The 14,874-nt window shown below is 46.2% G+C and overlaps 2 protein-coding genes across 2 annotated transcripts in view; one reads left to right on the forward strand and one right to left on the reverse strand.

Annotated features, from left to right (window-relative positions):
• The window catches only part of RSPH9 (radial spoke head 9 homolog (Chlamydomonas)), a gene marked incomplete at its 5' end in the record, with an annotated part of 18,705 nt that extends 17,524 nt beyond the window's left edge, over positions 1-1,181 (forward strand). Inside the window, one exon of the mRNA XM_009700320.1 lies at positions 928-1,181. Within this exon, the coding sequence (XP_009698622.1) occupies positions 928-1,088 (161 nt within the window). The remainder of the gene's footprint in view (positions 1-927) is intronic.
• A 1,857-nt stretch (positions 1,182-3,038) lies between these two features.
• MRPS18A (mitochondrial ribosomal protein S18A) lies at positions 3,039-13,698 on the reverse strand (the record flags this gene model as incomplete). Its single annotated transcript, XM_009700321.1, has 3 exons — positions 3,039-3,183; positions 12,692-12,758; positions 13,575-13,698. Coding segments are annotated over 3 exons (336 nt in total), but the record flags the coding sequence as incomplete, so codon positions are not given.
• Between the last annotated feature and the right edge of the window lie 1,176 nt (positions 13,699-14,874).

Consider the following 14,874-nt stretch of genomic DNA (forward strand, 5'->3'; position numbering starts at 1 on the left):
CGAAGCTGGTATTTTCTTCTCCTGGCAGCTCCTTGCCCTCGGCATTGAATCCAAGCTGATGCTCCAGCCCCCTCCCCGCCGGCATTGTTCCCAGGCTGTCGTGTCAGATGCAAAACAAATACTCAGTGGCTCAGAGCTCCTTGAATCCAGGAGAAATTGCATTTTCACACTGGCTCTGAACCTTCTCTGCAGAGCCAAAGCAAAATGAATGCAGAAACTAATCCTTTTGCCCCTGCCACGCACATCCTCTTCAATGGTGGAGCCAAGAACGACTGAAGAGAATTAACCTTTTCTGTAAATTTCTCTGAGACAGGAAATACCCTGCTTTTCTCTTTCTCTTCTTCCTCTTTCCGAGTCGCTGCATCAGGGAAATGAGTCTTCCCTGGAGCAGGAAAACACCTTCTTCCTCTTCCCACTACTAATGCTACAAGTTTATTTTAAGAAGAAATTTCTTACCTGTGCAGGGTTGCTATAGCTAGTTTTGGCTCTCTATAGCTATTAGCTAGACCAAGTAGGTGGCAGAGCTTGTTGAGTAACTGCTGCCCACTCAGAAGCAGCCAAGAATAGCTGTAGCCTCTCCTAGGGATCAAGTATACAAGTCTGGAGCTTCAGGGGTCCCTTCCTGTGACGCATATGACATTACCATCATAGCCACGGGAATATGCTACTGTGTGAACCTAGATGCAGACATCTGGAAACGAGGGGAGCCTGTAATACTGAATTGACAAAAGAAAAAAGGGCATCAAGGTTTCTGGTCTCCCTGACTTCTCTCTTTTCAGGCGTTACAAACTCCAGTGCAGCCTTGTGCACTGTTAACTGGTCAGGCAGAACCCACTGCAGTCCTTCCCTCGGCTTAGGGACAGCTTGCTCCAGGAACGCTGCCTCTTTCTCCTTTGCAGTGACTCATTAGCGCATGTTCTCACACAGGCTCCTGGACGGTCCAGCCAGAGAAGGGAGGCACAGTAGTGGTGCTGCGGAGCCTGCTGTGGCTGGGACTGACGTTCTACCATGTCCCAATGACCAAGCAATATGGCTACGTCTACTTTGGCACCGGCGAGAAGAACTTCGATCTGCCCTTCATGCTGTGACTCTCCTGTCTGGGACAAGAACTTGAAAACATTTAGATTTTATACTTAGGAGATTTGTGTTTACTGCTTGTTCTAATAAATGTGTGAAACCTCTGCACTTTGAGCAGGATTATTTTGTGCCTGGACTCTGGCCCCGATTCTTTTCCTAGGACTTCACTGTGTGCAATCCTCCCTCAATTCCAGATTGAATTCCCTGTAATGTGTCACTGCAGATCCTTTAGATAGTAACAAATGGCATTTTCTTCCATGACGGGCAAAGCCCTAGGTCAGAAATCAAACCTAGGCCATCTGTCTGATTACAAAGACGCCACGCTTACACAAAAACTAATTTGGAGACAACATGAATGAATGCCTGCTGTCACCCATGAATGACAAACAAAAATAGAGTTGGAGTCAGAGTACAAAGCTGATGCATACTGTCAGGGATCTGTACTAAACTCTGAACTCTAGAAAGGCATATTGAAGAGAGTGTTTTGTTTTTCAGATGTTAGGTTTCACCAAAATTAGAGGGGTCCTTCCAGCTCATGGCACTAAACTGTAGAGAAAAATTAACTGAGGGCATCACCTGGTCTTTTGCAAAATGTGCTCATTCAGGTTCATCTCAAGGCAATGGTTTAATCCAGTGACTTTTCCATTAGTAAAGCTCACTGAGCAGAGCTACCTGGGCTAGAAGACATAGTAACTTCTGTAAGTAGGAGAATAAAGAAAAATCTTTTCCTTTCTGAAGGGCTGTAGGTTTCAAAGCTTCATAAAATAGAGACGGTCAGCCAGAGATTTTATCTCAGTATAGTTAATGAAGTCTTGGCTCTGTCTCCCAAAGCAAAAAGACCTCGGCCAGCTCAAGGGGCCGAATGCAGGGCTTCCATTTCATAAAGTAAGGTTAAAAAAGAATCATTACAATCTGATTTCCTGGGTAATACGGATTTATCCTTACCCTTTGTTCCTGTCTATGCTGATAGGTTAGTAGCAGATGATTCTGATGAAAGCAGTACAAGGTTAAGTAGCATAGTAGTACATAAAAAAGCTGTCTTGATTTGTAGCCCCCAGATAAATATCAAAGAAATGGAGCCAAAGCAATAATGACCCTGATAAATTTAATGAGCCTTTCCTACCAGGCCCATTAAGTAGCACACCTCGAGTAGCAGTGGTCAGTAGGTGGAAGGTGCACACATGTACTGTACAGGGAGAGAAATGGTGCCACTTTTTAGTTACAGGATGGAAAATTATGCACATCTATCAGCCCCAAACTATCCTAGGAAGCAGCCATATCACTGACATGGAAGACTTATGGCAAATGTATTTGCAAGGGGAAAAAAACAGGCCAAGTCATCAAGGATGGCAACATTCTGTATTTGCTAGGTCCAGGAGTGAAGTACAAGCCAGGAATCCTTAAGAGGACATGTAAAATGCACACCTGCCTGTCTGCCACTGCCACAGGTGTTCTGCGGCAAATTATGGAGAGTACAGATTATAAAAAAAATTAATTTCAGTAGTCATTAACAATTTCTGTTACTGCCAAGGAAACACAGTGCTGCAGGAGACTTTTTCTTCCATCAGCGTCACAGGTACAAAAGCCCAAATGAGGCAAATACGAGTTGAAACACAGGTTAATGGGAAATCACCATTCATTGCTGGAAAAAGAAGGAAACATCCTTTTCCAAACCCAGTCATGGACGATAATGAAACAAAAGCCTTCAGATCCTTTCGGGCTTTGAGGTAAAAGTCTTTGCCCCCTGCTGTCTCCAAATCATTCTGCACATTGAACTTTGCTATGCTGAATCTTGTATTCTCCTAGAGGAGCAGATCGCAGCTCATTCACTAGAGACAATATAGAGTACTCGCTCCTGACAGTTTTGGAATAAGAAAACTGGAGATACCGACAAAGTTGCAAAAAAAGCAGAACAGTGGCAAACAAACAGCTGTGCTTACTGACTATGCTAGTTCTGGCCACTAGTGGTTTAAAGAGAGAGGCTTGTGTGTATATTTGACGTTATCCTTCAGCAAAGGGTGTCCGACTGGCATGGGTTTTTTGCACCACTTAGGGCCCCTCTTCCAGATGGGCTTTGCAGATCTGCTGGACCAGCGGGTCAGATACCTGTCAAAACACCACAAACACATTTCAGTTTGAGACTGAGCACTGAGAAAAGGTTCCGACTGAAGCGGGAGCAGGCACTGTAGCCTTTGCCTCCCCACATGCCTCTTTATAAAAGGAACAACCATGACCAGAGCTCCGTCAACACAGAAGGGACCACTAGAAAGGAATTTTTGTTTGTTTTGGAACTTCTAAGCTGCACCTCTGTACTGAACCCACTGGCACCTGCTTGACTTCCAGTCTCACAAAAGAAATCCGGTGTAGCCTCCAGGCTGCTGGCAAGTTGTCCACCTGTAGCTAAACTGGCGTGCCAAATCCCTTCATTGCAACTACCTCCATGACTGGATGCATCCAGCTTCTATGGGAGGTGGTGTTTCAACAGCTGGCCTCAATAAGGTGAACTAATTACAAAGGCTAAACTCGGTGAGAAATAAAATCCCTAAAAAGGGATTCGTTTACTTTTGGTGGCTAATCGGTTATTTCTTCTGCATGGGATGAGTTTCTGGCCTAGTCTTGTATTTTTGTATGTCCAAATTTGCTTCAGTGTTCTCTGTACAATACTATTGCAGTTTGCTGGTGCAGGAAGTCAGAACCTACAGTGTAAGAGGTACTAGAATGGAATTATCATCACAACTACAAATCTCTGTGAAGAGCAATGTCTGGCAAATATCCTCTGCTTTTTACCATTTGAAGTTTTAGACTTGGCTTTGCAAAGAGGCAGGGGATTTCAGATCCAGAATCAGTTACTGGAAATCTTACCCTGTGGCTGGGTGGCCTGGAGTTTTGTTAGGCTTTAAATCTTTTGCTACCAGTAGAGAGGGGAATAGAGGTCCTTAGAGAAAGAGGAGTCTTTTCAGACAATAAAGATCCAAAGTAAAACCCTAGCATAATCTGCACAAACAATGCTCCAACAAATTAGAATTTGGAACAGACTGATAAACTTTGTTCAGAGATGTTTGCATGCCTCTGTTGAGTAATCCCATGGTCTTAATGTAACCTCGATCAGTCATCCTCTGCCCAAACAGCTTTGTTACCTTTTATTTGCATCGTGCAAATTTGAGATATTAAGAACTTTGGACAGAGACCATGTAATGCGTTTGTTTGAAGGCATTTGGCACATTCTTGACAACTACAAAGAAAGGTTGCTATGCCAGGCAGCCACAGACTATATAACAGCAGCCCATTTTCCTAGCATTTTTCTTCCTCAGCAATCCCAAACAGCGCAAATTGAAAAATGAATCACATTTGCAGGTTCCTGCCACTAAAACGAAGCCAATTCCAAAATGGTTTGCTTTTGCTTTGAGGAGTTTATGATAGTTAAAACACCTAGAAGCAACAGCAGGAGGGATCCAGCCACTTGTTCTCCTACGCGTGCATTACTTTAGTCCCTTTTAACCTTTAAAGTTATGCTAGTGCATTAGTGGAATCCCTTACAAAACAACATCACGACACGAAGTGGGAGAGACGCTCCTCTCTAATTTCACATGCAAGGGGAGTTCAGAGAGACCAAATGCAGGTCCCAAGTTTGGAATCTGGCAAAGAACCATGGCAAGGCAGCTCCTTTGGGAGAAGCTGTAGGGATATTAGATGGGCACACAGGGCTAAGTCCTTCTTTTCATGTTCCCCTTGCTGCAGGGGGAGGTCTGTAGCGCAAGTTTTGGTATCGCAAGACTGCACTTACAGCGGAGGAGGAAAAAAAACCCAAATTGTTTTAATGCATCAGTGTGCCAAGTGCAGTTCTGGTCACGTGTCCACACACTTACGGGAAAGAGCTCCTGTGATAATAAATGATGTCACTGGGAAAGAAGTGAATGTGTGAATGGGAGATACACATCAATGCTGTGTGCAGGTTTAGACAGACAGTGGCTTTTTAAGAAATCCCTCTGTTTCTGTGTGGGGGCTGGAAGTGCACACCCCAATTCTGCATAGGAAGGAGGATTTAGTAATGGCCTGATTTTAAAGCTTTTGTTGTTTCTCTTTTGAGCAGGTCTAATCCAGCCCTCTGGTCCAGGCTTTTGGCTTCCTTTGGGGACTGCAGGCTGGGGCTTTTCATTGTTAGCTGAAACAGACATTTGGACGCTTTCCCTTCCTGGAGCACATTTGCTTTTAGCGCTTTTAATACTTGCTTTGTCCCAAACTCAAACTTGTCCTATTTTGTTTGCTGCCTTTTTTTTTTTTTTTTTTACCTTGATTCAGCAGTGGCAAAAGCCTGATGCCTGGGAGCAGTCAGTCTACAAAGTTCCTTTTCCTCTTTGACTAACCTCACTTCCTACTGTTTCACAGATTTTTTTTTTCCTGAGAGTAAAAACAATCCACAAAACTCACATATGACAGCTTCAAAGCCCAGCACACACGACTTTTCTGCAAACTCTACTGTCCATGTAAGGTAGTGCACCCCCCTTTTCTAGCCAAGTCATCCAAGTTTCCATTGTATCCAACCAAACGGTTTGCCTTGGGGAGTTTTTCTAATAACCTACAAACACACGCTGGCAGATGGTCTGAATTTTCTCAACCCACTGAGGGTTGTCAGGACAGAGCCTCCATGTGGGTGCCAAATGCAGCTGGTCCGCAGCCCCCTAACTTGTTATCTCAGCGTGCAGAGCTCTCACTCTGGACAAAGAGGGACAGAACTGCCAACCTTGGGGACCGGCAGCTCACCTCGGGGCTCTGCTTGCCCCCTTGAGTACGGTAGCATTCTGGGCAACAACCAGAATCCCTAGACTCCAGCTGCACAAATGAGTAGTTTAGATAAAGCGTGATGGGAATCCTGGTGGGATTTCCCTGATGGGAAAAGAAGATATAAACAGCATGGAAACAACTGTGGTTAGTCATCTGCAGTCATTGCAACAGCCTAAAATCTCTGTGGCACATGGAAGTTCATTTCCACGGATTTTATTCAGTGGGTAGGAGGGCCGCAAAGCCTTCCTACTCAGAGGTTGCCACTTAAAACCTAGAAGTAGGCAGAGGGCTTCCATGCGCTGGGTAGGGGAAACGACTTACCCATGGGGCAACTGCAGTCCTGCACGCAGCCCAAGCAAAGGCCATGCTGGTGCAGTTCAAGGCTGAAATTCTGAACCCTCACTGAACTTTTTTAGTCTGGCTTTTGTTTGGATTAAGAGCAGAAGGCAGAGGGCTACAGACTGCAGGAAGCACTCGATCAAAGTGCTGGCAAGACTGTCTCCTCCCTGCCACATCCTTTCCCATGACACCTCTTGGCTTTGCTCACCTGCAGCCGCTCTGGCTCTTTGCTTTTGAATTCACGTGCTATGCACACCACAGTCTCCATGCAGATGAGAGAAACCACATGCTGCTAGAGTGAAACGCTGATAGCAGTGAAACCAGATTCTGCTCCCAGGGATGAGAGGTGTCCACAGAGCCCAAGAACTTTTAATTCATGAGGAGTTCATACAGAACCTGCCTCTTTCCTAACACATAGCAACTTCTTCAATTCAGCTGATGGAGGAGAGATTGACTTGGATATTATCTGTGCCAAGTTCTGTTCTTCCAGTAGGAAGCTGAAAATGGAGCAGCAGCTGAGCGCTCAAAATCAAGTACTCCATAATCTACAGCACCTCTTGCTGACAGAACGCAGGCTCAGGCAACCTGTGACATCCCTTGGTCCTTTTGGAAAGGGAACAACTTCACAGTGTTGTGCTTTAACCAGTATTTTGGACATGCCAGAAGAAAATGAATGCTATATTCACATTAAGAGAGCACATAGATGCTGGCTTGAAGTCTGTTCCAGATAGAGTGTTAGTCCACACTATCCATGCAACAACCTCCATGCTGGAAAGAAAACTGCTGAGCTATTCAAGTTTCCATTCCTGAAAGCAAGAAGTTTGACCTGCAGCTGTGCTTGACCGTTTCCCAAATGGTTCAGGTGTGTGGTGGCCTGCACACACATGACTCTGTAATATCAGAACAGTCTGTCACTCTGCATAGTGCTGGTGAAATCCCTAAGAACTTCTTTGGCCTCACGGGCTAGTGAAAATATTTTGTTGCTGCAGCACTTAACTGGAACATGCCAGGCTGGAGCAAAAACGGACGCAGAAATAACAGCAGGAAGTTATGAAAGGGAGAATTCAGGCTGAGGATCAGGGAACAATCCTTGGCTGCAAGACAAATTTGCTTGTGGAATCATCCTTTGGAAACAGTGAAAGCCCCAGACTGGGCCAAACATGAGAAAATGAACTGTAGGGAGTAATTCTGCATTGACGGGGGTAAACTTCATTGGTTTTCCATGTCCAAGTTCTGCAGACAAATGATATGGAAGAGGGGAGGAGGACAGTAGACTTAAGAGTTTATGGACGATGTCGGTACTCCTATGGCCATATTTCTTCAAAAGCATCCATAGCTAGTAAAGCAGTTAAGTGGTAACATTCATGAGTTATCACTGTCAAAACCAAATCAGGCAGAAAGCCAAAAGGCAAAGAACTAAAGTCCAAGAAATGAGAAATATCATGGCAAGTCTCACCCAGACAGTGCCCCAACCGCAGCGGGTAGAAAAGAGAGCTTCGGAGTGCTCCTCAGTTGAACTCTGACCACAAAGTGTTCTCATACGTCTCCTACCACCCCCAGGACCATGCAGCTTGGCTCAAATTGGCATTTCACTTTCATGTTATACCTTCTTCTGCAGTTCCCAATCTCCTCCTCTACGTTACATTCCATCCCGGATGGGTGATCCCATACTGTGCTAGATAGCTGGATGACCAAGGACAAGGCGGGATCTGCAGGCCACTACTTCCCAAAGCATTCTGCTCTTCCTCTTGCATTGCAGTAGTAGAAACAGGAGCAGAAGGGGTGAGTAGGGGGAGGCCAGCTGCCAAGTGACCCAGTGCAAAGCAGGGAAATTCTTACCTCTCGGCAGAGAAATTTGGGGCATTGTAGGAGGGAATGTCCAAAATTTGTACAATGGAGACAATAAAACCACTTCAGAAGATAGAGCAGGGATTCTGCTTTTTGGAAAACATCATGGAATAAGCACCAGAAAAGCACCTTCTGGAGGGGCAGAGTAAGCAGAGGGGTTCTGGATAATAAATCCACACTTCACTACTGTATCAATAGCAGGGCAGCACCCCGGCCCTTGTTAAAACAAGACAGTTTGCTGATAGTTCCATATGGTGGCATGTTACATTTTAATTGCATGCCACACACTTTGTATTTGAAGCAGGCTCACTTTAAACAGGGTGACCTTGATATGGGCCAAACATTCTGGCCAAGATAGCCACAAATACAGCCAAGGAAAAGCTGAGGAGCAGCTTTTCTGGTGCTCTCAAAAGTATATATTAACACAGCTCCTCAGCCCTTCTTTATGCACTTCCTTAGCACCTTTGCCCAGGAGCCATAGGGTTCCTCCCACGCAGCTGGCCTGTACATTGTCTCAGGGGCAAAGAGCAACGACAAAGCAGTTTTTCATTAGGCTGGTTTGTCCCTCTTTTGGCAGCAGATGAAGCTGCTCTCAAAAATACTGACACAACCTTGGAAGCCTGGCCGAAGGCAGCATCAACCAGAATTTTGCAAGACTGGAGAGAAATGAAAGAGATTGCTCATCCAAATGAAGTAATCTGCCAGACTTCAGCCAGGCACGGCTTGCTGCTCTAAGTCTACATGCAGTAAGTGAATGCTCAGGTCTGTATTATGGTAGAGGTGGTGGGCTCCGATTCCCACTTCAGGTTACACTCCCCACAATGAATCTCCTTCCATCTCGGGTGGTGTAAGTGGAATCAGTCCCTAAGGTTATCTTAGGCTTTCATCTTGGTCCTGTTACTCTAGCAGCTGGTGGTGTAGTCTAGTGTCAAGAGCTCTACCATCAGCAAAATATTCTTCAGCTCAGTGTAAGATTTTCTGTCCCCAGATGGTAGGAATTCTTAGAGAAGTATGTGGGGTAACATCTGGAGTAGACAGTGATTTCTCAGGAGTCCCTCCTTCAAAAAAGTAAAAGATTTCTCAATTCAGAGTGAAGAATTAGACAACAGATTGCTTACAGGGGAACAATGAGAGGAATTTCAGGGCAGAATGGGTGAGCACACCAAAGTACAGACAGAACTCTGAGAGAAATGCTGTCCTTCAGCACAGCAAAGCTTAAGGTCACAGTCTTGAGACAGACTATATGCCTTCACAGTGCTCTTCTGTCTATTCTTTTCACCTTCCACCTTCCTATTTTAGAACAGTACAGCAGGAACTGTGTCTTCTGTATTCACAGCTTTCTTCCATGTGCAATGCAAGCTCCTGATGGCAAGAGAGTAAGTGCAGACAAGCGAGGGGGAGAGACAGCAGGAACGGAGGCCGTGTGACTGGAAATGGACTAAATTCTCAGTATACTGGATACTGCTAGCCAGCTGTGAGAACTATCCACTTCTGTCTGCAGCCCTGATACAAGTTTGTCCCCACCTCTGTTTGCTGGCTTGCTGCTGCATGACTACTTTCTTTTGACGAAGGAGGATCAGACTCCTGCAGAGCCAAGAAAGTGATGCCTCTTTTACCTCTGCAAGCATCAGTGCACAGCAATGGGCAAGCTGCTGTGCCAGGATCCCCTGGTTCCTTCATAGATCAAGTTAAAGATCCCTCAAGCAGCTGGTGGCAATTCAATAGCTCCAGCATCTACAACATGGGCACTTCGGTCTGCTCCTGAAGTGTAGCTGATGAGGGTTATTTTGGAGGGGATGGGGTGCAGAGGAGCATATTTCAACACCACACTCATAGTAGACCCACTGGTGGAGCAAGGAAAAAGCCATCACTCCAGGCAGAGCTGGAGAGCACAAGGGCTGGTTACACTGATGTTAAGGAATGTACATTACCTGTGTTCCTGTCATGGAAGAGCTTTAACAAGGTGCCCAAGCATATTATGAGGCTGCCATTCCCAGGGCTACAGCAGCAGTGCAAAAAGGCCCTACTACCTCTCATTTAAGCAGAGTGGTAAAGACAACTAGAGCAGCCAATACAGTGGTCTCAAGAAGAGCTGAAGCTCAAGGATTTGGAAAATACATGACTTAACTGTGCAACATACTGCCTGCTATAACAGGCTCTCTGTAGATCCTGTTGATCCTTTCTTGAACTGGCACTTAAAAATCCAGCAGACATAAACACAGTGAACGAACAGGCTAAGTTAGGTATGCAGCCCCAATATTACTCCACACAGGATTAGAGGATGACCTGGTCACATTCTCATGGCATTGAACACGGCAGCTTGTTCCACTCAAAATCTCAGCCCAACCCTGCCCCTGTCCTCCCCTGCCAGCTCACTTGCATTTGGCAACACCACAGGCCGAGTGCTTCCCAAATTACTATAGACTTACAGAAAGCTTTAGAAACAAGTACAGAGGCAAAGACAAGGTAAGCTTGAACAAGTCAAGCTTCCAGGAAACTTCTGGTAAGAGCTCTGGCTTCATTCTCAAAATAAGTACTGGTTGAATGTTTTCAGCATGTGGGTACCCTTCAGTCCTCCCTTCAAGCTAGAGGAAGGAAGCAATTTGTATTTCCTGCCTTATGCGGTGCCAGCTACTGTTCCAGAGAGCAATGTGGGAAGTGCAGGTGGGGATCCGCACAGTCAAAACTCTCACAGAACTGCAATGGCCAAGATTTCGCAAAGCTCCAACATGCAGAGCTTTCCCCTTCCAGCAGATTGAGAAGATAGTACCATAGGGGACCAGGAGAACACTCCTGAAGTACCTGCACTCTATCCCAGGTGCTGGGACTCATTTGTTTAGTTCCAGCCCCACCACCAAAACTTTCAATCCGATTTCTTGATCCCATTCTCTTGTCTCCACCCAGACCCCAAAGCTGGCCTATTTCAACGCTGTTCTATCTCCTCAGCAACAGCTCTGCTCTTTTTCTAAACTCCGCTTCCACCCTGCTTGCTGTGTTCCCTTGCTGGGAGAAGAAAAACAAGGGTGGCGTAGGGAGGGACTAGCAATGCAATAGGGAGGGCTTGGATACTAATCTCCAATTTAAGTCTCTTCATTTCAGAGGTGTAGCACACCTACGTGCAGACAGAACGTATCCAGAGGTATCTGTTCTTTGTTCTCACTAAAAGTCTGTGGAACAATTTATAAGCATCAGGGCATTATATCTGGAGTCCTGGTGTGATTCCAGCAAGATACAGGATTTACTATTTCCTGTCTCAACCTGCTATGCAGCGTTGCTATGTGAATGCTAGCTAGATAATGTGCTCCACCCCACAGCTGCTAGACACAGCTACTAAAGAATCCCAGAGACTTGTAAGACACGGGAAAGAAGTTTTCAGAGTTGAAGTATCTGATGGCTACAGGGCTGCACCAAATGCAGAGCCCTCTAATTTGATCCTCACTGATACCCAGTATGCAGCCTGCCAGCATCCAAGGGACGTTTCCAAGAGCTTGCCTCAAATCTCCACTGCAGAGAGTCAGACCTGAAATGCAGGAGTCTCCAGCCATCCCTAGCCCTGCAGCCTAAGCTCTCCCAGCAACAGCCCCATGGCCTCTGGTAACCCCATGGCTTGCTAATGCGAGGTTCATAAACCGCTCTGACATCCCCATGGAAACAGAGTGTGAGGTCATAAACAGGGGGATTAACACCTCTGAGCGCCCAGCACAGTGCAGGAGGCAGCCGCAGGCTTTCCCTTTGCCCACCAAAGGCCAGGGGCCGTTCAGGCCAGGGAGGGGGAAGAGACCCTGTTGCATAGGAAGGGCAGGCGAAGGGTGAATCACTGACTGGGGGAAATGGGGATGGGGTAGCAGGGATCAGGCTTGTGATGGGCTGCGGCTGGCTGCTCAGTCCCCCACTCACTGCTAGTACCATTCCTGGGCACCCTCCTGCTGTTGGGGGCCAGGTATCAAAAGGCTAAGAGAGAAGGGACTGCTCAGCCTGGAGAAAAGAAGGCTCGGGGGGTCCCACCAATGTTTATAAATATCTGAAGGGAGAGTGTAAACAAGACTGAGCCAGGCTCTTCCCAGTGGTGCCCGGTGACAAGACAAGAGGCAATGCACACAAATTGAAAGACAAGAATTTCTGTCTGAACGTAAGAAAACACTGTCTCACTATGACAGTGGTTCTGTGGAATAAGCTGCCCAGAGAAACTGTGGCAGGTCCATCCTTGGAGATACTAAAAACCTGACTGGATATAGTCCTGGGTAATGTGCTCTAGGTGACCCTACCTGAGCAGGGGTCTTGGACTAGATGATCTCCAGAGGCCCCTTCCCACCTCAACTAATCTGTGATGTTGTGACTCCGTCTCTGTGGCATCATCCTGTGAGTGCCCCACTGAGCGTTAGTGATGAGGAGGCGAGTGCAGCTGAGGAAGGGAGGGCAGACTAAAAGTTTTAATCCTGTGTGGATAAATGGTTTGAATGAGATGTGGTTTGTCCTAAAAAGACTGACAAGCGAATATTGTGACAGACCTTCCTTCTCCGAAATGCTATGAGTACTCTTTATGGGCCCTGTTGCCCAAGGCATGTTTTACCCAGTTATCAGGAACCTCTTTTCCTCTTCCAATCTATTCCTGAAAAAAGACATGTGAAAAGTCAAGGCTATTCACCTGTTGAGCTTGGGTTTCTTGGGAATATGCCCTTCAGGAAGTGGAGGCCTGTGGTTTGGCAACAAACCTGAAATGGAAAAAGAAAGGCGTGAGAATATTTTGCAGTGCCTCCTTGCCTCTATAGCATCCAGAAGTTACATTACACCTCATAAGGCAGGCAACCCAGGTCCCTACTGGGCCAGCACAGCAAAAACTCAAGTACAGTAGAAAGGGGATTTATCTTTAGTCATCACTGAACCTGCACGCCAGCCAAAGAGAAGCTAGGAGGTTCTGCTGGGTATAGAGAGGAAATACACACCAAAGACACAGCCACTTGGGCTCATCAAAGAGGCTTTTTGAGAGGACACAGGGCACTAGTGTCCAATCATATTCCATCTCCAGGATGAAAATCTGACTATTAAAATTCTCAGTCCATTTAACTTGGATGTAACTCAGATACCAGGCATAAAGATCAGCACAATACTCTGACTGTGTCAACCTGGGTCCCACCCCAGGGTAAAGCAAAAAAGTCTTCACATGGCTGATGGTAGACAGGTGCATGTTATTAATGAGGTAGGCCAAGGTTAGGCTAAATCAAGTAATTTCAGGAGCTGGTATTTAATCACTAGTTACTAGAGACTGAGCCACTTCCCAGACCTTTCTGCAATGGCAGACTCATCTACAGGGATAAATGTCTGTTGCCAAGGCAGGCGCTAAGACACACAGAAAATGGAACAAGCAGGCTCTGATCTATCATCCTGTCCCAGCACTTGGACCATAATGAGTTTGCTGGGTGACTGGACAATGACATTTCACTGAACTATACTAATTGGGCGGGAGACCCCTCTGAAGGTGTTCTATGGGTATCCCCACTAAGGGGTTGTCTCAAGAGGAGGCTAGGTACCTGCACGGTGAGCCATCTGCACACAGACAGCAATCTTCTTGTGCTCCTCCAAACAGAGGCCTGTGATCCTTCGTGGCAGCATCCCTCCATCAGAACGGATAAACTGACTCAGCAACAGGACGTCCTGAGGGAGGAAGAGAAGGGCAAAACCATCAGTGCTACAGCTACTTTAACTGCTGTGATTCTTAGGTGTTGTGTTGACCCTTGTGCTGTCTACAGAACTCAAAACAAAGAAAAACAAAATGATTCCTTCCTACGCATTTTGGCTGCAGCTTGACAACAAGTGGCGTTTGCTTGCTGTCACTCTGCCTGCCAGCTTAGCTCAGTAAGGTCACTCAGATGCTCTGAGTCTTCCCCTGACTTCACTAGTGTAAACACATGATGTCAGCTGTGATCCCTGCTACTTCACTGTCACTTGCTCCAAGATTCTAGCTAAGATAATGCATCCTAGGTACTCAGGCACAGTTACACAAGACCTACAGATGGATAGTGTTTACACAACCTGAAATGCCATCACAGCTGCTATCCTAAAGGTCACAGATATGTTAGATCACCTCTGGCCCCTTCCTTGTTCCCTCAGAGCAGGATTGTTCTCTGCTATCTACTCCTCAAACTTTTATCCAGTTTCCCATGGTGGAACTTCCCTCATGTCTCTCTGGAGGGGTGGAGATCAGGGAAATGGTCCAAGATCTTGCATGAAGAAGCTTTTTGTAAGAAAAGAACATGTGCTGATGAGAAAGACCTAATAGGATAAATTGCTGCCTTCAGTCCTTCGACTGCGCATGCATTAGGTGGGGCTGATGCAGCCATGCTGGATGGAAGGAGCACTCAGAGCATGCCAAGAGTTTGTCTGTGATTCAATAATCATTTAGATTACACTGCTGTTGACCTTTCCAATTAAGAGCTCTAGAAACATAAAGCACTCTTCATAAAAACAAAATGAAAGGGATCTGTAGGATCAGATAGTATCACAGGGCTGAGATGAGAAATTTTTAAACACAGCAGCAACAGCTGTTGCACGAGTGTCCCATTAACCGTACACAGTACAACAGCCCAGTACTTAGACATGTGCTCTCCATTTCCACATACAGCACCAGCGCAAATGTACCCCTCAGGCCAACACAGGCAGGTCCCCTTTGCATGCAGACGTCAGCATAAGTTGGCCCAAAGGGCCTCTGGAGACTCTGTGCTTGTTTTGTCCCCATCTGTTGACAGACTTGTTGTTGGTTGAGAGTCTACCTCTCCATTGCTGTTGTAAACATGTTCATAGTTGAGGTAGCCGGACAAGGCAGAGGCTGCC

This window comes from Cariama cristata, unplaced genomic scaffold (assembly GCF_000690535.1).
Source record: "Cariama cristata isolate BGI_N322 unplaced genomic scaffold, ASM69053v1 scaffold9105, whole genome shotgun sequence".
Lineage (NCBI taxonomy): Eukaryota > Metazoa > Chordata > Aves > Cariamiformes > Cariamidae > Cariama > Cariama cristata.